Here is a 25,946-nt window from a genome sequence, read left to right on the forward strand (position 1 = left end):
AAAAAAAAAAAAAAAAGAAAAAAAAGAAAATTAGGATATTTTGAAGTTATCTTTGACTATTTAAAATGTTGTGACATAAGACAGTTGTTTATTCACTCAACTAACATTTACTAGGAAACCCCAAGGTTTCATATTCTGAAGGATAAAAAGATACAAAGCATAATTTCTGCCCTCAGATTACTGATAGTGAAATAATAAAAGATGGAAATGCTATGCAGTAAGTACTACAATAGCATCACTTCCAAGATTCTATGGAAGCACATGCCATAGACTTAAAGGACAAGAAAGAATTCCTGGAAGAACAAAGTCTTTTGTATTAGTTAACCAAGAGTTAGCCAGAGAAGATGAAGAGGAAGGGAGATGTTTTATTTAGAGAGAACAATATGTGAAAAAGCCTAATGTTATGAAATACAGGACAAAAGTTGTATGTAGCTGATGCATGGGAATATGTGTAAGAGTATCATGAGATGAAGTTACAGTGTTGATAGTACACATTTTATGAAATAACTTTTATGACAATCTAAAGAAATTAGAGATGCTGTTGAAGGAACAAAATCAGAGGAGTGTCATGATCAGATTTATATTTTAGCTCATTATAGCAAAGGGGTAGAGGATGAATTGAAAACAGGCTGGAGGCAAAGAGTACAGTAGAAAGCTGTTATAATGTTCTAGGCAAGAGGATGGTTATGGAGGTGGAGTTGGATTGAGTAGACAGGGTCAATAGGAGTCAAGGATTAATTATAGGTGAAGCATGATCAGCATTGCCAGAAATGGAATTCTTGTAGATTATGAAAACTTTAACATTTTAACATAAATTTTTCTAAAATACAATGCATATTTCTGTAATCTTTCATATAGTTTATGATAAAGGTGGTTTGATCTTCTTACCCTAGAATCATTATTATGAGCATTAATATTCTCCATTATATTATTGTACTGCCTTTGAGCTGTTAAGCTTTATTTAGTCTATAATAAGTAGCCTGTAACAGTTAAACTTGGTGAGTTCTTGCATCGAGGATTATCTATCTTCTTGTAATTTCTCTTTTTAAAATTAAACTCTTGGCTGGGCGCAGTGGCTCACGCCTTTAATCTCAGCACTTTGGGAGGCCGAGGCGGGTGGATTACTTGAGGTCAGGAGTTCAAGACCAGCCTGGCCAACCTGGTGAAACCCTGTCTCTACTAAAAATACAAAAATTAGCCCGGCATGGTGGTACACTCCTGTAATCCCAGCTACTCAGGAGGCTAAAGCAAGAGAATCTCCTGAACCTGGGAGGCAGAAGTTGCAGTGAGCCAAGATCACGCCACAGCACTCCAGCCTGGGTGACGGAGCAAGGCTCCATTTAAAAAAAAATAATAAATTAAATTAAATTAAACCAAATTATACTCTTTATTTTGAGGTAATTGTAGATTCACAGGCAATTGTAAAAAATAAAACAGAGCGATTCCACATACCTTTTACCCAGTTTCCCCCGGTGATAACATCTTGTAAAACTATAGTACAGTATCACAACTAGGATAATAAGATGTTTGTAGTCAAGATACAGAACACTTCCATCAGCATAAAGATCCCTCAAGTGTTGTCCCTTTATAGCCACACCTACTTCTCTCCCAGTCCCACCCCCTGGAAATCACTAATATGATGTTCTCCATTTCTACAGTTTTTTTTCATTTCCAGAGTGTTGTATAAATGGGATCATACCATATATAACCTTTGGGGTTGGCTCTTCTCACTCAGTACAGTTATTTGGGATTCATTCAAGTTGTAGTGTGTATCACTAGCTTTTTTATTTTTATTGCTGAATATTTATTATTATTTCATGATGTGGATGCACCAGAGTTTGACCATTCACCCATTGAAGGACATGATATCTCAGTCTATTATAAATAAAGTTGATAAAAACATTCATGTGTAGGTTTTTGTATAAACATAAGCTTTTATTTCTCTGGGATAAGTGACCATGAGTACTCTAGGTAGGTCACATGGTAGTTGCACGTTTAGTGTATTTAAAAACTGCCAGCTGTTTTTCAGAGTATAAGCATGATCGAGCTTTTCCTCATCCTCACTAGCATTTGGTATTGTCACTTTTTTATTTTAATCATTCTGATAGGTATGTAGTAATATCTCATTGTGGTTTTAATTTGTACTTAGGGAAGTACAAAATTGCTAATGATGCAGATTATCTTTTCATATTTTATTTACCATCTGTTCTCTTTTAGTGAAATTTTCTTTACATTTATATTCATTTTTAATTTCTTTACATTTGTATTCATTTCTTTACATTTGTATTCATTTCTTTACATTTGTATTCTTTTATTATTGAGTTTTGAGAGCTCTACATATATTCTAGATACTAGTCCTTTGTCAGATATGTAGCTTGTAAATATTTTCTCCTACCTTGGAGATTGTTTTTCCATCTTCTTGATAGAGTCTCTTCCAGAGGAGAAATTCTGAATTTTGATGAAATTCAGTTTACTGGTTTTTCTTTTTATGGACTGTGCTTTTGGTGTGAAGTCTAGGAACTCTTTGCTTAGCCCTAGGTTCTGAAGATTTTCTCCTGTGTTTTATCCTCAAAGTATTATAGTTTTATGTTTTACAGTTAAGTCTGTGATCCAGTTTTAGTTAATCTTTGTATGAAGTATCAGATGTTTATCAAAGTTTGGTGGTTTTGTTTGATAGTTTTTTGGGGGATGTGTTTTGTCTCCAGATGTCCAATTGGCCCAGCGTTATTTGTTGAAAAGGCTACCTTTCCTCCATGAATTGTTTTGCACCCTGTCAAAATCAGTTGAGCATATTTGTATGCATCTATTCTGGGGTTCTTTATTCTATTCTACTAATTTTTGTGTCTATTCTTCCATCAACACTCCACAATTTTGATTACTGTAGCTATACAATAAGTCTTCAAATCATGTAGGCTGATTCTTCCCACTTTGTTCTTCTACAAAATTGTTTTAGGTATTCTAATCTGCCTTTGAATATAAAATTTAGAATAACCTAAACCTGCAAAAATTATTGTTGGGAGTTTCATAGGAATTGCATTATACTTGTATATCAATGTGGGATGGGGAAAATTGACATCTTCTATTGGTCTAAAATTAGCTTTTTTGTGTGTGTCTCTGCCAGGCTTTGGTATCAAGATGATGCTGGCCTCATAAAATGAGGATCTCCTAATAAATCTACTGAGTTTTTTATTTCAGTCGTTGCATTTTTTAATTCTAAATTTTTTCATTTGACTCTTCTTTATATTGATTCTTTATGTCTTCTATTTATTTTCTGAGACTATTTTTTCATCTGCAGACGTGCTCATTGAAGCATTTTTGTCGTGGCTGCTTTAAAATTTTAGCAAATAATTCTAACATTCCTGTCATCTTGATGGTGGCGTATGTTGATTGTCTTTTTTCACTCAGTTTGAGAGCTTCCTGGTTCTTGGAATGACAAGTGATTTTCTCTTGAAACCTGAACATTTTCATATTCTATTCTAAGATTCTGTGGCTTATTTAAACCTTCAACTTTAGCTGGCTCTCTCTGACACTGCTCTAGTGGGGGAAGAAGGGATGCAGCCTCACCATGGAAAGATGGAGATAGAAGCCAAGGTTCATCAATCAGCCTCTGTGGACACCAGACGAGTAGGAGGGTTCCTTATTACTGCTGAGCAGTAGCAGGAGTTCCAGCTTCTCACATGGTCTCCATTGATACCACAGTGGAGGTGGCCTTATTACTGCTGGATGGTGATGAAAGTCATGTCTCACTGCAGGCTTCCTCATGTCTCTCTGCAGGCCTCCTCAGATATCACCCACTATGGAGAGGTAGGGCATCTCTTCCTGCTGGGTAGGTGAAAATCCAGACTTGCCACATAGTCTCTGCTAATACCAGGGTGAGGAGAAGACCACATTACCACCAGGTGGAGATGAAAGCCAGACGTTCTACTCAGCTTCTCTGACAACATCCCTACAGCAGGGTTGAGAGCACATTGTTATAAGGGAGGCAAGGGTAGAAATCTAAGCTCACCATTCAGTCTTTTCTGGCTGGATGGGAGTGGAACCACAATTTTCTGTGGTGTTCGGATGGAGTAGCAGGATTATTGCCTAAGTTTTCTGCCTAGCTATGCTGATCTTTTCCTTATCCTGAGGCTAGAAAGCGCAAACTTTAGTTGGTGTGTGTGTGTGTTTGTGTGCGCGCACACGCGTGTGTGTGTGTGTAAGCTTTTTGATGCTTCCAGCTTTTTTCTGCTCCAAGTCTGGAATATATGAAGCAAAAAGAAAACCCAGAGAACTTAATCACCATGTCCTTCCTCAGGCGCCAAGGTCCCTAGCCTGCTGACCTCCTCTTCTTCACTTCTCAGACTCTTCTTATGGGGGGTGTGTGTGTGTGTGTAGTTGTCCCTCGGTATCTGCTGGGGATTGGTTCCAAGACCCCCAGGGATACCAAAATCCACAGATGCTCAAGGCCCTTATATAAAATTGTGGAGTATGTGCATACAATCTATGCACGTCCTCTCATATGCTCTAAATCTTTTCTAGATTACTTATAATAACTAATACAGTGTAAATGTTGTGTAAATCGTTGTTATACTGTATTTTTATTTGTATTATTTTTATTGCTGTATTGTTATTTTTATTGTTTTTTTCCCAAGTATTTTCAATCCAGGGTTGGTTGAATCTATAGATATGGAACCCACAGATATGGAGGGCAAACTGTATATATCATGCACAGGAGTTTTAGTTGTACTTAGTGAGAGAAATAGAAAAAGTATGTCTACCTCCATTTTCCCAGAAGCAGAATTTGTTTCTTTTTAATGTTAGTATTTCTCCTTCTAGCAGCTCCTTCACATTTTAAAAATATTTCTAATACATTTTAACCTACCGAATAAAAGGATTTTGTTAGAACTGAAATCTAAGAATAGTGAATGAGGACCTAAGTGATCTCGTTACTGAATTTTTGAGCTTTAGTTAATTGATATGTTTCTCTTCACTGACACCTCAGCCTTTAGAGAAATGAGGTACTTTTATGTTTTTCCTTTGTATGATGTATATTACTAGTTCTATGAATCTTTATTGTTTGGGTGTTTTACCCTGTGATAGTGTATTGAGGGTGATTTTCAACCTTTCATTTGTTTTCTTTTACAGTCAGGTGAAAGACAATCTGTTGGAAAATATGATTTTCAATACATTCTTTTAGGATTTCAAATAATTTTAAGTCTCAGAAAGCACAGAATCATAATCTGGGACACATGTTTATTTGACAGGCAATGAAAACTCACAGTATATTATTGGGTTTAGTTCTATTTCTTGTAGGCTTATTGTTGGCATTATTGTTTGTTAAAATGATATTTTCATTTCTAGAAACTATGTCTCCAAGTGCATTTTTTAATTTGCAAGAAGAACAATTTTCCTTATTTTAATTTTTTAATTTCTAATTATCTCAAAATATGTTTAGCTTTACAGTTTAATATTATCATATCTCTAGAAAGTTGTAACTACTTAGATCTGAAATATAGTTCCATCCAGAAAAAAGAAATGTATCACAAAAGGCAAGTTCTTCAGTTCTACGTTTGTCTCCTGTGACCTCAGATACTCTAAATACTACTCCCTAGGTTCTATTGTTAAACTGTTGCCATGATGTTTATTTGCTCATTTCTTAAGAGTATTTCCAACAGAGGAAAATGATACCCATAGCTGTAGACTCCTGGGAAACTAGAACAAGTAGTTTGGCATATAGCTGTCATTTGATGAGATGGCTCACATTTGAGCCAAGGTGCTCTACATGTTTCATGAGGCAGAACTGCACATGTTAAACAGACGCTTCCAAAGTTGCTAAGGCAGATTGTGTTTCTTCTGCAAAAAAGACTAATTCCAGGGTAAATAGGAAGCAAAAATGTACTTTCTCAACTCTGAGTTCTACAATGGTAGAGAAGCTTTCTCATTTTTATTGCCAGTTCCTTCTATTCTCACAGCACTTACCAGTGCCTGGCACCGAATAATATAAAAGGAATTCTGTAAATAGTCATGGAGTAATGAAAGAATATAGTAATCATCACTATGATTGCTTATTAAAACTTTTTATTATTGGCCTATCATTGAGTTCAGGAGTAGAAATGTCTGCTTATTGGTCACACTCCATCCCTGGTTTAATGTGGCTCAACCTAACACAGGCTTTATTTTCTCCAGTCCCATAAAATACTGCATAAAATTATTATTACTTTCTGTATACATTTTAGCCCAGAAAACCTGGCCACCGTGGAACAATATGAAATAATGCTGATGATAATTTGCTATCAAAATAACTTCTGGACAATAACAAGGAAAATACCATCTCTTAGCTTTGGAAATCCATCATTCATCATTGCCAAATATTGCTGAGTTGGTGGTTATTTTCTCAATTTCTCAAACATGCTAAGTTTTTTTCCCTCTCAACTCAGGGCCTTTGCATACTGTTTCTGCCTACAGCACTTTTTTCCCCATTTTTAAAATGATTTTCCCATGTGTATTTGGAGTTTTTTAGCTTAAATATCTCCAGAGAAATATTCTCTGTTTACCTTATTTAAAGTGGGTTCCCCTGGCTCCCTATCTCAAACTAGAGTTTCTTTACTTCCTAGCACTTATGACAATTAGTAATTCTTTGTTTACTTGGTTTTGTTAGCTTGCCTCGCTAGATAATAAATACCTGCCTGAACCATATCTGTTGTACTTACTGTTATATACTGAACATATACATTATTAAATCAAAATAATAGATAACGGCTTTTAAAAGTGCTCTGATTATATTTGAAGTTGACATATAGTCAAACATTTATTAAACAATTATTTATTAAGCATCTACCAGATACAAAGCATTGTGTTAGGAACAGGAATTCCAGAAATTAAAATTTCAGGCTCTGCACTCAATGAACTTGGAGAGTATCATGGGGAAGACAGACAGTTAAAATGCAATTAATTATTTCATTTGACAATGGTATTGCATGCTGCTGTATTCCGAGCCCTATGCTATGTGCTGACACAGACACTGAACTTATGATACTTAGAGTCTGATAAGCAATGCAGAAAAGTAAATAATTACAATATAGTGAGATAAATCCTATGGTAAGGTTAAGCTTAGGGTTCCATGGGAAAACAAATTCATGTTATGTGTGGAAGTTGGAGATGAAAGTACTTTCAAGAAAAAAAAATTACGGAAAGGTTGTTACATAGTGTATACTCATTTAAAACCAGATAGAATCAGGCTGCCTAGTTTAGACTCCCAGTTCTTCCACTTAATAGTTATGTGGCCTTGCACAAGTTACTTAACCTTTTTAAGATTCAAGTTTTTTGTCTGTAAAATGCTTACCTCAGAGAACTGCTGTGGGATAAAACAAGGTAATACATATAAAATACTTAGCATTTATAGTACCTGACCATACTAAGCACTTGTAATGAATGATGATCATTTTCACAGGTCACCTTATATGTAATGACAAACTTTGCTTTGCCAACAGCCTTCTCCCAAACATTCTTTCCAAATCAGTCCCTAGCACCCTGATAGTATCCCTCTATCCAAAATATAAATGCCAATCATATAAATGCTCACATGCACAGTGCTTTTGGGAAGAAAGTAAACATGGGAAACTTTCACCCCCAAGAACCCCCCAAAACAATTAAGACTTAAAGCAACTGAAGATATGTGATTATATTAGAAATTGTTTCTAGAACCCCAAATTGAGGAAAACATGGATGAAGTATTTTTTTGGATACATGATAAGGTCTGTGCTTATAGCTTCTGTTTACTCTATGATAAAGGATGTGAGAGGGAGGTAGAAAGTGATATCATGGAAAGTGTGAAGATACTCAAAGATAGATATAAAGGTGTCATCTTTGCTCTTTGTTGTCATTTCTGGCCATTGCTCTCCCTTTTCTCTAAAATCCTCCAGCTCTCTTCAAGCACATGCCATCAAAATATACTGCTTACCCCTCCTTTTCCTAACTGCAGTCATCTATAGATCCTCTGTGTCATTCCTTGAAAATTTTAGCAACTTGGCTCTTTTTGTCTCCCTACCACTATTCTAGTGATCATTCTTTGTGATTTTAGCGTCCGCATAGACCATTCATCCAGCCTAATGATTTGTCATTTTCTTGAACTTCACCCATTCAATGGCACATCACCTCAACTATTACCAATTACTACTTCACCTCCAAAATCTCAATTTCAGTCATCTCAATCTCTGATCTATGTCTCCTATTTTTCCATGTCAGTTCCTCTAGTACCCTGAATTCAACAGTTCTAAAACCCCACCAGGTCCTCCAATCCATTTATCTTATTACCCTTTTTCTGTTAATCTGTTAATCCCATCCCCTCATGTTCTCACTTCTGTTCAAACTGAGCTTTACACTCTATAGTCTATCATTATCATTCCCCAGAATATACCCTCAAACCTCTTGCAGTCAATCTCCATCCTTCATAGTGACCACTGTTATAATTCCTATCATTGGAGTTAATTTTTCCTGTTGAGATTCATCCATGTATTAGTTCATTCTTATTGCTGAATGGTATTCCATTGTAAAAATATATCATAATTTATTTATCCATTCTTCTATTGATAGGCATTAGGTTACTCTAATTTGGGACTAGTAATAAAGCTGCTGGCAGAAGGATAATTATAACCAAAATGGTAAAACATGAGAGAATCCATAAGTAGGAAATCTTTTGTGGATATACATTTTATTTGTTCTGAGTAAACTAAAAGTAGAATTGCTTTTTTGTGTGTATGTTTAACATATAAGAAGGTGTCAAACAGTTTTCCAAAAGGTCTGACCTTTTTTACACACCCTCCAGCAATGCATGTGAGTCCCAGTGGCTTTATAACCTTCCCAGTCAGCCTTTTTAATTTTAGCCATATAGTATGTATAAATTGGGTTTAGTTTACACTTCTCTGATGTGCCATTCCTAAGTTTTTTATGAAATATCTATTCAAATATTTTGTCCATGTTTTAAGTTGGGTTGTTTGTCTTCTTGTTGAATTGTAAGATACATATATATTCTGGGTACAAGTTCTTCGTCACAGATATATATTGCAAGTATTTTCTTCTAACATGTGGCTTGCCTTTTCGTTTATTTAATGAAATCTTTCAAAGAGCAGTTTTACATTATGATGACATACAATTATCAATTTTTTGTTCTATGGCTAGTGCTTGTTGTGTCTTCTCTAAGACATTTTGTCCACCCTAAGGTCATAAAGCTAGTCTTCTTGATTTCTTCTGGGAAGTTCAGACTTACAGATTTTCAGTCTAGTTTTATCATTCAACTCAAATTATATGTGTGTAGTATGATATAAGGGTTGAGTAGTTTTTTCACATAAGTGTATTTAGTTGCTCTAGCACCATTTGTTGGAAAATAATTTCCTTTCATCAGTGGCCTTGATGCCTTTTTTGAAAATCAATGGAGGGTCTACTTCTGTGCTCTGTATTTTGTTCCATTGGTCTATTTACTCTTATACTAATACTACACTGTCTTGATTATTGTAGCATTATAGTAGGAATTCTTAACAGCAGTACTATTGACATTGTGGATAAGATAATTACTTGTGGGGGGACTACCATATAGGAATTTCAGGATGAAGTATAGGATGTTTAGTAGCACCCTTGCCTGCTGTCCACTAGATACCAGTAGCACACCCCAGTCATGACCATTTAAAATGTCTCTAGACATTGTCAAAGGTCTACTTGAGGGGGAAGGAGCAAAACTTTCCTCAGTTGAGAACCACTTCTTTATAGTGAAATAAGATAGTGTGTAGCCTCCGATTTTGTTTTGATTCAAGATAGTTTTGCTTATTCTAGGTATTTTTACTTTTCCCTATAAATAGATCTGCCTGGTTTTGAGTAGGATTGTGATGAATTTGTAGATAAATTTAGACAGACTTGATAACAATTCTAATTGCATTAATAAAATTGAGTCTTGCAGTCCATGAAATCCGTGAACATAGCTTGTCTCTTCTCTTCCCCCAACCCTTTATTTTGGTTGGGGTTTTTTGTTTGTTTGTTTGTTTAATTTCTCTCAGCAGCATTTTCTAGTTTCAATGCAGAAGTCTTGCATGTCTTTGTTAAATGACTCCTAAGTATTTTGTATTTTATAATGCTTTATGAATGATTTAAATTTCATTTTCAATTGTTTGTTGCTTATATGTTGAAATACAAATTATTTTTCTATATTGACCTTGTATTCTAAGAACTTGTTAAATTTTCTCATTAGTTCCAGGAGTTATTTTATATATTCCTTATGATTTTCTAGTTATATAATTATATCATCTGCAAATAAAGAGAATATAATGTCTGTCTTTCCAGTCAATATGGCTTTTACTTTTTTGTTGGTCTCAGTAAACTTTCTAGGAGTACTTCCAGTGCAATTGGGGAATAGAAGTAGTATGAGTAACCCTCTTTGCCTTCTACCTTTTGGGGAAGTATTTACTATTTCACCATTAACTATGCTGCTAGCTAGGGAATTTGGGTAGGTGCCCGCTATCAGATTGAAGAAGTTTCCTCTCATTCCTAGTTTGCTGAGAATTTTTATGAATGTGCATAGAATATTGTCAAATAGTTTTTCTAAATCTATTTTGATGATCATATCGCTTTCCTCTTTTTTGTCAATATAGTGAAATTCACTAATTTTGCATTCCATGAATAACCCTCATTTGGTAATGATGTTATTTTTATAAATTGCTGGATTTTATTTGCTAATACAGATTGAATGCTCGTTATCTAAAATGCTTGGAACTAGAAGTGTGGTGGATTTTAATTTTTTTTTAACTTTTGGAATATTTGCATATACATAATGAGTTATCAGGATTGGGACTCAAGTTTAAGCATGAAATTCATTTATGTTTGATAAACACCTTATGCACATAGCCTAAGGTAATTTTAATGTAATATTTTTAAATAATTTTGTGCATGAAACAAAGTTTGTGTACACTGAACCGTCAAAAAGCAAAAGTGTCATTATCTCAGTCAGCCATGTGGACAATCTGTGGTTGTTTGGTCATCACCATCATTCCAGAGTCTGAATTTATATGCTACTCATAAGCAATCATTTTCTTGTACTTATTCACACTTAACTACTTAAAAGTAAAATATATAACAGATAACATTAACACAATGAAAAAGTAATGTATTTAAGGTAATGAACCAGTACAGTAGCATCACCAGAATACCTGTATCAGCTGTCAGACGACAACAACAGCAAACAAAGGCAGACTTTCAGTCTTCATGTCAGTGCTCAAAAGTTTCAAATTTTGCAGCATTTCAGATTTTGGATTTGTGGATTAGAGATGCTTAACCTGTATTTTGTGAAGGATTTTTGTGTAATGTCAATGAGAGATATTGGGCTATAAATTTCTTTGCTTGTAATGTGTTGTTGGGTTTTGGAATCATAGTTATGCTGGCCTTATAAAACATGGCGGGGAGTGTTTTCTGCACTTCTATATTTTGAAAAAGGTTGTATATGATTGTCGTTTCTTTTTTAAATGTTTGACCAAAAAAAATTATATCTGAAACTAGAGTTTTTTTGTGGGAAACTTGTTAATTATAAATTACATTTTATTAATGTGTAGAGGTTTTCATATTTTATTGTCTTTTGTGTCAGTTTTGGAAAGTAGTTTCTTTTAAGAAATTGGTCCATTTTACCTAAGTTGTTGAATTTATTAGTATAAAGTTGTTTGTAATATTCTCCTGTTATTTCTTAAGGCCTGTGGTATTTGTAATGATATCCTGTCTTGCATTCGTGATATTATTAATTTTTGTTTTCCCGTTTTTTCTTCATTGTTCTTGCTAGGAACTTATCAATATTCTTAACATTTTCCAAAGCAACTTGTCTGTGTTTTCTCTATTTTTTTGCTTACTATTTCATCAGTTTATTTTCTTTTTATTAGATTCTTTCTTCTTCAGGATAAATTTGCTCATCTTCTATCTTGTTAAGGTGGAAACTGAAGTCGTTGATTTTAAACCTTTCCCCTTTTCTGATATAGCATTTAAAATTATAAATTGGCCAAGCATGGTGGCTCGCTGCCTGTAATCCCAGAACTTTGGAAAGCCAAAGTAGGAGGATTTCTTGAGGCCAGGAGTCAAGACTAGCCCGGGCAACAAATCAAGACCCCCCATCTCTACAAAAAAAATAAAATTAAATTAAATTAAATATAAATTTTCTTCCAAACGCTCTTTTAACTGCATTTAACAAATTCAGTATGCTGTATTTTCATTTTTATGTCATTCAAAATGTTTTTTTTTTTACTTCTCTTTAGATTTTTTTCTTTGATCCGTGGTTTATTTAGTACAGTGTTTTCATTTTTTCTTTAATTTTCAGTTATTTGGAGCTTTTCTAGATATCGTCATTGATTTCTAATGTAAATGTGTTTTGGTCAAAGAACATACTCTGTACGATTTAAATCTTATGAAATTCATTAACACTTCTTTTATGGCTCAGCATTAGATTTTTATGGTGTACTTGGGGAAAGACTGTATTATTGTTGGGTATAAATTATTACTCTTCTATAAATATCAACTAGATTGATGTAGCTGATAGCGTTGTTCAAATATTCTGTATTCTTACTGATACTTCTGTTTTTTTTTTTTTTTGGAGACAGAGTCTCACTCTGTCTTCCAGGCTGGAGTGCAGTAGTGCGATCTCGGCTCACTGCAAGCTCCGCCTCCCCAGTTCACGCCTTCTCCTGCCTCAGCCTCCAGAGTAGCTGGGACTACAGGCACCCGCCACCATGCCCGGCTAATTTTTTGTACTTTTTTAGTAGAGACGGGGTTTCACGGTGTTAGCCAGGATGGTCTCAATCTCCTGACCTCCTGATCCACCTGCCTCGGCCTCCCAAAGTGCTGGGATTACAGGCGTGAGCCACCACGTTCGGCCTCTTACTGACACTTTTGTCCGGTTGTTCTAAGAAAGAATGTTACGATATGCAGCTAGGATTGTGGATTTGTCCGTTTCTATCTTTAGTTCTGTGTTTGCCTTATGTATTTTGAAGATCTGTTATTAGGTTCATATGTCTATATAATTTTTGTGCCTTCCTGATGAATTGACCTTTCTATCATTATGAAATGTTGTATTTTATCTCTAGTAATACTCCATTTCTTAAAGTCCAATATTAATAGCACTCTAATAAATTTGTCTGATATTAATACATAGTCAAAAACTTGATCTGATATTAATGTAGTCAAATAAATTTTTCAAGCTTTTCCATTCTTAGGTCTTCAGCCCGTGTATATTTGCAATTGGGTCTTACTTAGTATCCATTCCAGCAAGTGCTAAGTCAGAAACTGTGAAAGGTCTGAGATTTTGCCCTACTTGCAAGCTAATAATTTAGTTTACCATGATTTCACTCAGTACCAGTGAGATAGTTGTTAATTCATGTTGCCTGTTTTGAAATATTAAACAAATAACTTTTGTTTCCTTGTTTTCATGAGTGTCTGCAATATGACATAAATGTTTAGTGTCTTTTTTGATAACTCAGATACGAGATATTACCAAACGACTTCAAATACTTTAATTAGAGGAAGGCTTATAAACTTACGATTTAACAAATTCCCCTGAGCATCTAGGCAGCCATGGATTTCTCAAACCAACTCTCAGATATACAGTTTTGTCTAGAGTTAGCTCCATATCAGCCATATTAAAGGACAGACCATCAAAGCATTTGCCCAGGAAACAAATCTGTAAGGATCACTGAAATATCACTAACATAAATCAGTTATACATATCAGCTGACTAAGATTCCTTCCTTACCTAACTAGATAAATGTAAATTGTTCTCATTACCAGTAAACTAGATAGTGCTCTAAAAGAAAAATACAATAGTACAAAAAAAATCCCTGGAACAGTCATCTCTGTTTTAAAAAATGTCATAGGTATAAGTTGTTTTATGCAGTTACATGCCGCACTATCAGCCATGAGCCATAAAGATGACAGTTGCCTAAGTTGGCAGTTGCAGTGCACTGATACTCAGAAACTGAATAATGCATGATGTAGTGCTATTTGCTAGGAAGATTTTAATATCATAAAACTAATTTCTAAAATCAAAAAAAGTTTTATTCTTCAGAAAAGCATACATAATAAATGGATGTAATCCTTTTAAAATAACATAAAGAAGAAAGTAAACCATTTTTGTTAATAAACATTTCTCCCCATCTCTACTAAATAAATGTTAACTGGTTTTTAATATACTGACTTAAAGTTATTATTCTGGTCATTTGCTTCTCTATAACAAACCACCCTAAAATTTAGTAGCTTAAAACAGCTTATTAAAAATCTGTGTTGCATGGCTGAGCTGGTTTATTCTCCCTTGGAAGTCTCATGCTATTGCACTCAGATTTGTGCTGTGGTTGGTGTTATCTGAAGATTCCACTTCGTTGGATATCCAAGATAGTTTCTTCAGTCACATGTCTTGTGCTAGGCTGAGAAGGCTAGAACAGTTGGAACCAAGCCAGTTATCTCTCTCCAATGCTGTCTTGCCTGTTAGCTAGCTTGGGCTTCTTTTCAGCATGGTGATCCCAAAGGCACTAAAATTCTTACATGGGGTTGGGCTTTTCCTGGAGTGAGCATTCCAGAAGTCCAAGTTGGAAACTGCAAAATTCTAGCATGGTAAGTCACACAGTATCACTTCCATAACATTCTGTTGGTAATAAGAAAGTCACAGGGCCACAATGATTAAAGGGGAGGGGACTACATAATCCTGCTTCATTGAACATTATGTTTGGAGAGTGACTATGGCTACCACAGGAGTGCTTGACATGTGATTTTATCTGCTTGACACATTATTTTAATCTCAAGAGCATATGAATGTAGAATTTGGAACTTTTTAAGTTGACTCTGTTAGCTTCTGCTAAGCAAGCTGTGCCTCCTTCCTCCCAACAGAAAGTAGAATACTCTATTATGACTCTCTATTTAATCTCTTTTTTGTCTGTCTTCAAAGACTACATTAAGTACATTCACATTGTTGTGTAACCATCATCATTATCCATCTCCAAAACTTCGTCTTGCCCAACTGAAATTCTGTACCCATTAAGCACTAACTCCCCATCCTTCCCTCCCCACCAGCTGGTAAACCCCATTCTACTGTCTCTATGAATTTGAATACTGTAGGTACCTCATTTAAAGTGAAATCTTACAACATTTGTCCTTTTGAGACTGGCTTATTTCACTTAGCAGAATGTTTTCAAGATTCATTTATGTGTAGCACGTGCCAGAATTTTCTTCCTTTCTAGACTGAAAAAAATTCCGTTGTATGTCTATGCCACATTTTGTTTATCCATTCATCCATTTATGAACACTTGGATTGCTTCCACCTTTTGGCTATTATGAATAATGTTACTATGAAAATGGATATAAAAATATCTCTTTGAGTCCCTGTTTTCACTTCTTTGGGATATAGTCCTCAAAGTGAAACTCTTTTATCTTATGGTAATTCTATGTTTAATTTTTTGAAGAATCAGCATACCAATTTCCACAGCTGCTGCACCATGTTACATTTCTACCAGCAATGCATAAGAATTCCAGTTTCTCTACATCCTTACCAATAGTTCCTATTTTTTATTTTGTTTTGTTTTTTAAATAATAGTCATCCTAATTGGTGGGGTGTGGCATTTCATTGTGGTTTTAATTTGCATTTTCTTAATGATTAATGATGTTGAGCATCTTTTCATGTGTTTGTATTTGTATATCTTCTTTAGAGAAATTTCTATTCAAGTCTTTTGCCCATATTTTTAAATCAGGTTGTTTTTGTTGTTGTTGAGTTGTTGAAGTTCTTGATATCAATCCTTATCAGATATGTGATAGCAAATATTTTCTCTCATTTCCTGTGTGGCCATTTTACTCTGTCGATAGTGTCCTTGGATCCACAAAAGTTTTTAATTTTGATGAAGTTCAACTTATCTATTTTTCCTTTTGTTTGTGCTTTTAGTGTGATACCAAGAAATTATTGTCAAACCCAGTATCATGAAGCTTTTCTGTATGTTCTCTTCTGAATTTTAGTTCTTATATTTGGATATTTGATCCACTTTGGAGTAATTTTTATATGTGCTGTAAGGTAAGAGTCCAACTATATTGTTTTGCAGTATCCAGATATCCAACACAATTTTCTATAAAGATTGTCCTTTTCTCATTAGATGGTTTTGGCATCCTTGTGGAAAATCATTTGACCATATATAAGAGGGTTTATTTATGGGCTCTCTATTCATTCCATTAGTCTGTGTGTCCATCTTTATGCCAGTACCACACTGCTTTGATTACCATAAATTTGTAGTAAGTTTTGAAATCAGGAAGGGTGAAACATTCCGTTTTGGGTTGTTTTTTTTTTTTTCCAATATTATTTTTGGCTATTCAGGGTTCCTTGACATTGTATGTAAATTTTAAAGTGGATTTTTCTATTTCTGCAAAGAAAAAAAAAGTCATTGGGATTTGAGGAATTGAATAGATTGAAGGTAGCTTTGAGTAGTGTTGTCTTCTTAACGATATCTTCTTTGAATTCATGAACATGGTAGGTCTTTACATTTATTTGCATCTTTTAAAATTATTTCAGTGATGTTTTACAGTTTTGGTGTATAAGTCTTTTGCCTCCTTGGTTAAGTTTATTCCTAAGCATTTTTGTGCTATTGTAAATTAAGATTGTTTATTTCCTTTCTGGATTGTTCATTGTTAAGTGTATAGAAATGCAACTGGTTTATATGTTTTGATTTTGTATCCTGCAACTTTGCTGAATTCATTTATTAGTGATGGTTTTAGGTGGAATCTTTAGGGTTTTCTAAATATAAGATTATGTCATCTGGATTAGAGTTAATTTTACTTTTTCCTTTCTAGTCTGGATGCCTCTTTTTTTTTCTTGCCTACTTGTTCTGGCTACAACTTCTAATATTATGTTGAATCAAATGGTAAAAGCAACTTCTTATCTTGACCTGGGGAGATTCTTGAAGGAGATTGTTTAGGGAGCTAAAAATCTTCTCCCCCACCTCTGGTGCTATATCACTACATTCTACCTATCTCATATGTTGGACCACTTGGAGATCTATGGTTCTCTATCACCTGAAAGTATATATAGCTCCCTTAATCGGAGCTATTTAGAGTAGAATAATGTTCTAGCCAGGAGAGGTCTTTAGAAAGATGGTTAATAGTAACCTATGGCACTAAAAATTCTAAAAGAGTTCTTACCAACCATCTCCTAACCCCATGCATTCTAAGGAGTTCGCTTTGGAGGTTTCTCTATCAGTGATTTGTAGGCTCATCTTTTTTCTTTTTTTTTCATTTTCCAGCAAATAATTATTGAATCATACACACATACATGTGCGAACACACACACACACACACACACAGAGTCTTCCAAGGACAAAATCAATTTTTCAGACAGTACAGCTTAAACTAGAGAACATAAATTTCAAGTGTCTGGGAGCAATCAGAAATAAATGAAATAAGAAAGTTAAGAAAAATAGGGAATGGCAGGGATTGGGGCAGGTGTTTGGAGCTATGTGTGATTAAGAATCCAGATTTGCCAGCTCTTCCAAATTTTGAAGAGAAACTGGAAATTCACATTTTTATGTAAATTTCCTGAATTTTTAGCACAGTTCCAACTTAAAATGACAGCCAATTTTAAACTTGTGGTCCAAAAGAAAAAAATGTACAGATTTTATTGAATACCTCATAATTTTCAAAGTTACTTCTTTCACTAATGAATTCATTCTTCACATTACAGAAAATGGCATAGCTTCCTTAGAAAAGGTTTTTTCCACAGGACAGTTTGCAAGTGGGAATAGGTATGCAGACCTGTCAGAAATTAGAAAGGGACGCATTAGAGAATCTTCTCTTAGTTGCAAGAGACCTGGATAAAGTTCTGAAATTACATTTACAAAGAAAGAAGTCTTTGGCAAACACTTGTTTTAAAAAATTTAAAATATGTTATTTTTAAGTAAAATTTTGAAATATGAAAACATTGTTATATAATAAATGCATCATTTTGAAACTATTTTTTAAACTTACCACCTATTTATGTTGCCTACTTTGTGTTTTAAATATAGAGCTTTTGAGGAAAACGAAAAGAACAAGAAGAAAAAGAACACCAAATTAGAGAACAAATACTTCAACAAAGAAAACAGAAGTTTGAAGAAGTTACTGAAAAATTCCAGCGTGCCCATATTCCTCTTTCACAGCGGAGGAAAGCAGGTGCCTTAATTTCTAGAGCAATATGAGAACAAAAATTGAAGTTTTAATCTTATTTGACTTGAGTAGACAATAAAATCATAAATGAAGAAATGAAGTGGAAATAAACTAAAATGACCAATATAACTTTTGAGTAAAAGCACTTTAACCAAATGAAAAACAGTTATTTGATTCAGGTTTAATTCAGAGAATACTGTTGGCTCTATTACTAAATTCTGAAACTTACAGTTTGAATTGGCTTCCAACTGGTTATGATGTTTTGTCTTTTTAAAATTGATTTGGTAAGTAGCTTCGTACAAAGAAAATTTAACGTTTGGGTTCAGAAAATTAGTGTCACATTTATTCTAGTATTTTTTAATGGTTTGGTTCAAATTCATATTTGAGAGACTGGCAGAACAAAAAGAAAGTCTGCAGAGTAATATAATCCAACAAGATAAAGACTTGGAACCATTTAAGAATTTAAATAAGATTACAGTTGGTTCTTTTGTATTATATCTACATTTTAGTACCTTAAATAGTAAGACAATTAACAGTATGTCAAAACTTCATAAAGAAAAGTGATAAGCAGAACCTTTATGTATTCAGCAAACTTATGGTATACTGTGTTGTACTTAGCCTTAGGCTAAGCTGAGATACAGAAAAATCTAATTGCATTCTACCATTAAAGATCTCACAACCTATTTTGGAGATGAGAGTGGTATAAGCAATGTCAATAATGTAATGATAATTGCTATGGTAGCAGAGTGTGTAAAGTGCCGTGAGAGCACAGAGGAAAGAACACTAAACCTATGTCAGGACCTCAAGGACATCATTCTTGGAAAAATGACTAAGTCAGATCTTAACAAATGAGCATATTGCGAAGCAAACAGAAAATAAAAGGACATCCCAGGCAAAAGAACAGCTTGTACAAATAAATTATGTATGTCAGTGTATCTGAAGCATAGGATGGGGAAAAAAAGAAGAAAATGGATATGAAGCTAGAAAAAATAAAGGTAGCCAGTTCTCATAGAACTTTATATGCCATGCCAGGAATTTCATCTTTATGCAAAATACAGTCCACTTACAGTTTTTTTAATGAGAAAGCAAGCCATTGCTGTGTTAGTAATATTACTATTAATAAGAGCAGCTAGTAAAACTGTGCAAAATAGCAATAGCTTCAACATGATAGGAGTTTATTTTTCTCCCGTATAATATGGAGTTCTGTGGTAGGCAGTCACGAGCTGGTTTGTTGATTATACTGAGTTGAGAGACAGAAGGATCATCTGTCACTCGGCTCAACAGTCTTTAGTATATGGTTTTTATCCTCACTGTCGTGGTCACATGGTAGCTGCCAGAGCTCAACTATCAGCAGTGTTCTAGGCAAGAAGAAAGGACAGGAAAAAAAGGTGCACCTCTGAGATCTCTGCTTGGCAACTTTATTTGCAAGGGAGTCTGAAAAAAATAGTTTTTTTAATGTGGGTATATTGCTACCCCTAACTATATAGGGTCTATAAGGAAAAAAGAGAAAATGCATATGAGGTGGGGAACTTGGGGTCTCTTATGTAATTAGATTTGTTAAAAAGATAATTATAGTTACAAGATGGAATATCGATTGAAGAAGAGACTTACTAAAGTAAGTAGACTAGTAGGATACTATTTAAATAATTATGGTGAGAGATGTTAAGCTCCTAAATTAAAGCAGTGCATTGAGTGTAAGAGATAAGAGTTACCATATTCATGCTTTTTTTTCTCTTTCTTTTTTTTTTTTTTTTTTTTTGAGACAGAGTCTTGCTCTTCTCACCTAGACTGGAATGCAGTGGTACGATCTTGGCTCACTGCAACCTCCACCTCCCAGGTTCAAGAGATTCTCCTGCTTCAGCCTCCCAAGTATGTGGGATTACAGGTGCCCTCCACCATGCCCAGTCAACTTTTGTATTTTCAGTAGAAATGGGGTTTCACCATGCTGGCAAAGCTGGTCTTGAACTCCTGACCTCAGGTGATCTGCCCTCCTTGGCCTCCCAAAGTACTGGGATTACAGGCGTGAGCTACTGTGCCCAACCAGAGATGCTTATTCAAGAGATATAATCACAGCCAGCTGAGGTGGCTTATGCCTGTAATCCCAGCCCTTTGGGAAGCCGAGGCAGGCAGATGGCTTGAGCTCACGAGTTCAAGACCATCCTGGGCAACATGATGAAACTCAATCTCTACAAACAATACAAAAATTAGCCAGGCATGGTGGTGCATGCCTGTAGTCCCAGCTACTCAGGAGGCTGAAGTGGGAGGGTCACTTGAGCCCAGGAAGCGGAGGTTGTAGTGAGCCAAGATCACACCACTGCACTCCAGCCTGGGAAACAGACTCAGACCTTATCTCAAAAAAATAAAAAAATAGACATAATCAATAGGATTTAGTTACTAATTTGATTGTGGTGAAAGAGGCTGAGCACGGTGGCTCACACCTGTAATCCCAGCACTTTGGGAGGCCGAGGCGGGTGGACCACCTGAGGTTGGGAGTTCAAGACCAGCCTGGCCAACACGGTAAAACCCCATCTCTAATAAAAATACAAAAGTTAGCCAGGCATCGAGGCGGGTGCCTGTAATCCCAACTACTAGGGAGGCTGAGGCAGGAGAATTGCTTGAAAACCCAGGAGGCGAAGGTCGTAGTAAGCTGAGGTCACATCACTGTACTCCAGCCTGAGTGACAGAGCAAGACTCCGTCAAAAAAAAAAAAAAGTGGTGGAAGAGAGGCTAGAAGGAGAACAGTGCCTCTATAAATTAGCAGAAAACCTTATTTTAAACGTTCAATAAATACTTTTTAAATTAATTGATTACTTTCATAGATGCATCCTTTATGATGCGAAATATCAGCAGACTATCCTATAGCTTTGCATTCTTCATGTAATCATCAGTTGATTAGGGAAATGGATTGTCTCTAGAGTTCAAGTTTGAACTAAACCTTACATAATAACATACTATTTTTACTTAAACATTCTAAATAAATTACAAACATTGTAATAATTGAAAAGTCTGATGACATATCGGTGTTTTAAAGGAGAAAAGAGGAAGATAGTTTGGAAGTACTCACGAAGAGCTAAAGCCAGAAATTCACTCACTCTATTTCTAGGCCTTGAGTTATTTATAGTATATGATACACTATAGATACCATGTATAGATAGTATAGTGTATTTATAGTCTACGATGGGAGGAAAATAATGTCTCTATTTGAGGAGGTTGTAGGAGAATTGATGTCTTTAAAAGACAGCTATGCTTCAACTTGAACAAGAAAGAGAAGACAATATTTAGAGGGAAGTAGGGGAAAATAGAGTATGTTGAGTACCAAAGTGCACAGTGGAAGGCTTTGAGAAAGTGGATATATATAGGACATAGGGTTATATTAAACGTTGTACAGGACAGTATATGGATGAGTGTCCATAATAATGTATGACCTTGAGCAAGTTACTTTGCTTCTATATGCTTTAGTTTCCTCAGTTGTAAAATTCAAATATACCTCATAGGCCATAGCGAGGGTTAAATAGTTTATGTGTATTAAGTGCTTAAAAATAAGGTCTGTAACTTAAGTGCTCAGTAAATGTTAGTTGGTGTTTTTGTATGTTCCCCTTTTCTTCATAGGAATATTTATAAATAGTGTCAGAAATTTATACCACTATGAGATCAAATATAGGGGAGTTTGCATGCCAGGATGAAGAGCCTGGACATTTCTCAGAGTCTCTTTTTTCCTGATAAATATTCTTAAAATTGGTGATGAAAACTTTGAGGTAACACATTCTCTTTTGGGAAGTGAATGTCAAAATTTAAAGTATTTACACTATTCTGAAAATATTTTCTTTTTACAAAAGTTTTAAAGTAATATTTTATCATTAACCAATTAAATTAGATGTAAAAATACCACTGAAGATAAAGTGATTCAGCACTCTTTGGTCTTTATTATCTCTTTAGTTTTCCGAAAACCAGTTCCTCCATTAGAAGAGGCCCTCAAACAAATTCAGGAATCCAACTTAAAATCAGAAGTAAACCTTCCCTTTTCCCATAGACCAACAATAAACTGGAGGTAAGTAATTTATGATTATTGTATACAGTTATTACAATAATTGTATAACCATCCAGTTGCTGTGCTTGTCAGCCTTTTCATCAGCTATTCCTCACCTCTGTTTTAGAGTTTACTATTTTATTTTTACAGATTAAATTGAGGTAGAGTAGAATGTAAATTGCTCCAAGAATAGGTCAGAATTCCAATTTGTTGTCTTAAAGTCTTTGGTGTTACAAAATACTATGTATGTTAAATAATTTTTTGTGGAACATATCATCAAAACACTTTAAATATTGATACTGATATTTTGATTAAAATTTAATATCTTTACTGAGAAGAGAAAAATTATGTTGAATTGTAACAAATGTAGGTAAAAAGCGTAACTTTATGGTAGAAATGGGTTTTTCCTCACTAAAAATCTATCTTGGATGTCTTGAAAAGGCTAGAGTCTCCTGGTTCTTCTACAGGATGGCATAAGTGAATCATCTATAAGTAATAGGATAGACCAATCAACGAGTGGGTACCCTTGGACATCCTGTATCTTCCATTTATTTATTCCAAACATTTCTTAACGCTACTATATGTATAGAAGTAGATCAGGCATTATAAGGGGATATGGAGAAGTATATACTATTGTAAAATATAATCCCTAGTGTATAATCTAAAAGATAAGTGAAATCATGCTTCAGAAATATAGAATAGTGCCAAATGAGTAATTACAATAATATATAACATTCATTTACATAAATAACATCTACAATTCAGACAATAAATTATGTTAATATTTTACCTGTGCATAATGTTATTCCATTTTTAGAATATCTGTGGTCAATAGTTCCCTTGATTAGGACTAAGAACAAGTAAATGTATCTTCTTGATCCTAATTAGAGTTCAGGAAAGACCTCATGGTACAGAGAATTCTTCAGCAAAGCTTTGAAGAAAATAGTAGTTATTTGGAACAAGTGAATAGATGGCATTTTAGACAGAGAGATGAGCTGTGCAAAAGCCAAGGGCAATCGAAGCCATGATATACTCTTGGAGTAAGAGCATGTGTACATCATAGAATGCAAACTACAGATGGCTTTGCCAGATACAAGATTGGAGGGATAAGTGCATCTGTATGCCAAGATGTATAAACTTTACCTTGAGGGTTTAAGAGGAGTCAATGAATAATTTTAGACAAATTGGTGATAAGGTGAAATTTTCTTTTTAAACATATTATTCCAATCCATTGTGAACAATTGTGGATAATGGATTGAAAGGTGAGGATATTTCAATAAATGTAGAAATTATATAGCTTAGAGCTCAAGAGAAACTTAGGCTAAAGGCATTTGAAGCTATGGTAATGCATATGGTCAACTATGGAGAGTATGTGTGTGATGAGCACTGAAGAACAGCAACATTTAAGCAAGTGGAAAAAAAAGAGACGCTTGCAAACAGAATGGCTAGAATGGCTCATATAGGACTAGGAGAGGTCAGTACCATGAAAACTAGGGAAGGATAAATTTTCATGGGAAAAAAATAGTTTACAGAGATTGAATGACTTCTAAAGAATCAGACATATAATGTCTGTCAATCAGGATCCTGGCAGGAAACAGGAGGCACACTTAAAAGAGGTGACTGAGAGGTTAAGTAAGGGACTATAAAACCAACAAGGGATGGTAAAGCACCCCCACAACTGACACAAAGTCAATATTACCAACACAGACCTGAACTGAAAAGAGCTGGACTGTAGAAGAAGGAGGCTGTGGTCTTAGGGAGAGGAATGTAAGCCACTGCTAAACCAAGCCCAGCAGGGAGAAAGTCAGAGGAATAATTATCAAAAACCTCTTTCTTCTGTCACCCTCGTTTCTCCTTCTAGTCCCTTCCACTGGCCAAACTCAGCCATAAATCAAAGAGCAAGGGACGATTGAGTCTCTTGGAGCAGAGTCAAGTAGAGAAATGTGACAAATGAATCTGGAGAGGCAGAGAATATCCAACATAGAAACAATGTGTGCACTGTATTTCACAACAAAAGAAGTTACTGGCAACTTTTGTCAGACCAATTTTAGTGCAGTGGTGGGGGCAGAAAATAAATTGCGATGAGTTGAAGAGAAATGGAGAGCAAAAAGGATAACAAGTTTAGTTTGGCTGTGAAAGTTAGAGAGTGATAGGACAATAGCCAGAGGAGATGTATGGCCAATATATGGCTTTTCCCTTAAGAGAGATCTTATGATATTTAAATATGAATATTAAAGTGATAAGCAACAGAATTATAGTCCAGAAAGGTAGAGTAGAATTTTAGTAAGTACTTATTCTGTGTTGGACATTGATTAGCATGGATTACACATGTGACTGAGATATGGTCCTCTGCCTAGCAAGGGTTTGCAATTACATTATAATACTGTTTGTTGGTCTTTACAACATAATACACATGTAATACTGCATACTGGGGGTTGTTACAGAAATACTAGCAAAGTAATAAAGAAGTACAGCATTGAAGGTAGAAGGTAGTCTTAAAGAATGAGTTAAGATTCATCAGAGAAGCATGTGTTGGGTTTTAGGCATGTTCAGTACTACAGTGTTGTGAAAGGCATAGACCCCCGAGGAAATAGAACTTTTTCAGAGTGGCGGGGCTATAGGATGTGTTGCTGATGGGACAGGGGATGATCTAGAAATGTAGATTGTGATCAGATGTAAAATGTTTGTATGTCTAGCAGGTGAGTGTGAACTTTATCCTGTAACCAGTGGGGAGCCAATGGAGATTTTTCAGCAAGGAGTGAGAGCATCCTCTTTATTATTTTAGAAAGATAAATGGTGCAAATGTTAGAGAATAGAGAAGATAGAGACAAATTGGAGGCAAGGAGACCAGAGAGGAAATTATTGGAATAACCCGAGGGATAGATCCTTACTGCCTAAACCATAACCGTGCTATTTTGTATAGTGAAGAAAGGATGGATCTGATAATAAAAGGTTTTGAGTAGTGAGAGGATGAGAGAGAAGAAAGAATGAAGATAATGTGCTTTCACAGTGCAGAGAAGTAACATGAAGAAATAAGAGTTTAAGGATATTGATCAACTAGAAGTATAAGAATTGAAGTATAGGCTGGGCATAGTGGCCCATACCTGTAATTTCAGTGCTTTGGGAGGCTGAGGAAGGAGAATCGATTAAGGCCAGGAGTTCAAGACCAACCTGGACAATATAGCAAGACTCTCATCTCTACACATACATAAAATGTAAAAATTAGCTGGGCATGCTGGCACACACCTGTAGTTCTAGCTACTCAAGATGATATAAAAGGATCACTTGAGCCCAGCAGTGAGCTATGATCACACCACTGCACTCCAGCCTAGGTAACAGAGTGAAATCCTGTCTCAAAAGGAAAAGGAGAAGGAGAAGGAAAAAGAAAAGAACAAGAAGATGAGGAAGAGGAGGAGGAAGCAGAATTGGAGAATAGACAGAATGGAAGCAGAAAGAAAAGATATTTTATTAAAAGAATAGATGAGTTTGGTATAGGACAAAGGAAATAGGAAAAAGCAAAAAAAAAAAAATCAAAAGCAACTGATATTTTGAGTCTTGATGATTAAGAGAATGTGATTAACTTTTTAAAATTCCCTTTGAGCCTTCTGAATTGAGGGGACAAATATCCATGTAGAAATGTGTAAAAATAATTTAACCAGTTAGGTGAGAGGCCAAGGCTATAGGAATAGATTTGAAAATTATGATTGTATATATTGTTGCTTAATTTTCATGTGTACTTTCGTCCCCGCAGCCAGAT

General features: G+C 35.0%; 1 protein-coding gene across 1 annotated transcript in view; it reads left to right on the plus strand.

The window, feature by feature from the left end:
• CEP126 (centrosomal protein 126) overlaps positions 1-25,946 on the plus strand; it is a 78,265-nt gene that overhangs the window by 6,323 nt on the left and 45,996 nt on the right. The window contains 3 exon segments of the mRNA XM_017888596.1: positions 14,791-14,801; positions 18,034-18,168; positions 22,099-22,210. Of these exon segments, the coding sequence (XP_017744085.1) occupies positions 14,791-14,801; positions 18,034-18,168; positions 22,099-22,210 (258 nt within the window).

This window comes from Rhinopithecus bieti, unplaced genomic scaffold, assembly GCF_001698545.2.
Source record: "Rhinopithecus bieti isolate Rb0 unplaced genomic scaffold, ASM169854v2 scaffold_18434, whole genome shotgun sequence".
Lineage (NCBI taxonomy): Eukaryota > Metazoa > Chordata > Mammalia > Primates > Cercopithecidae > Rhinopithecus > Rhinopithecus bieti.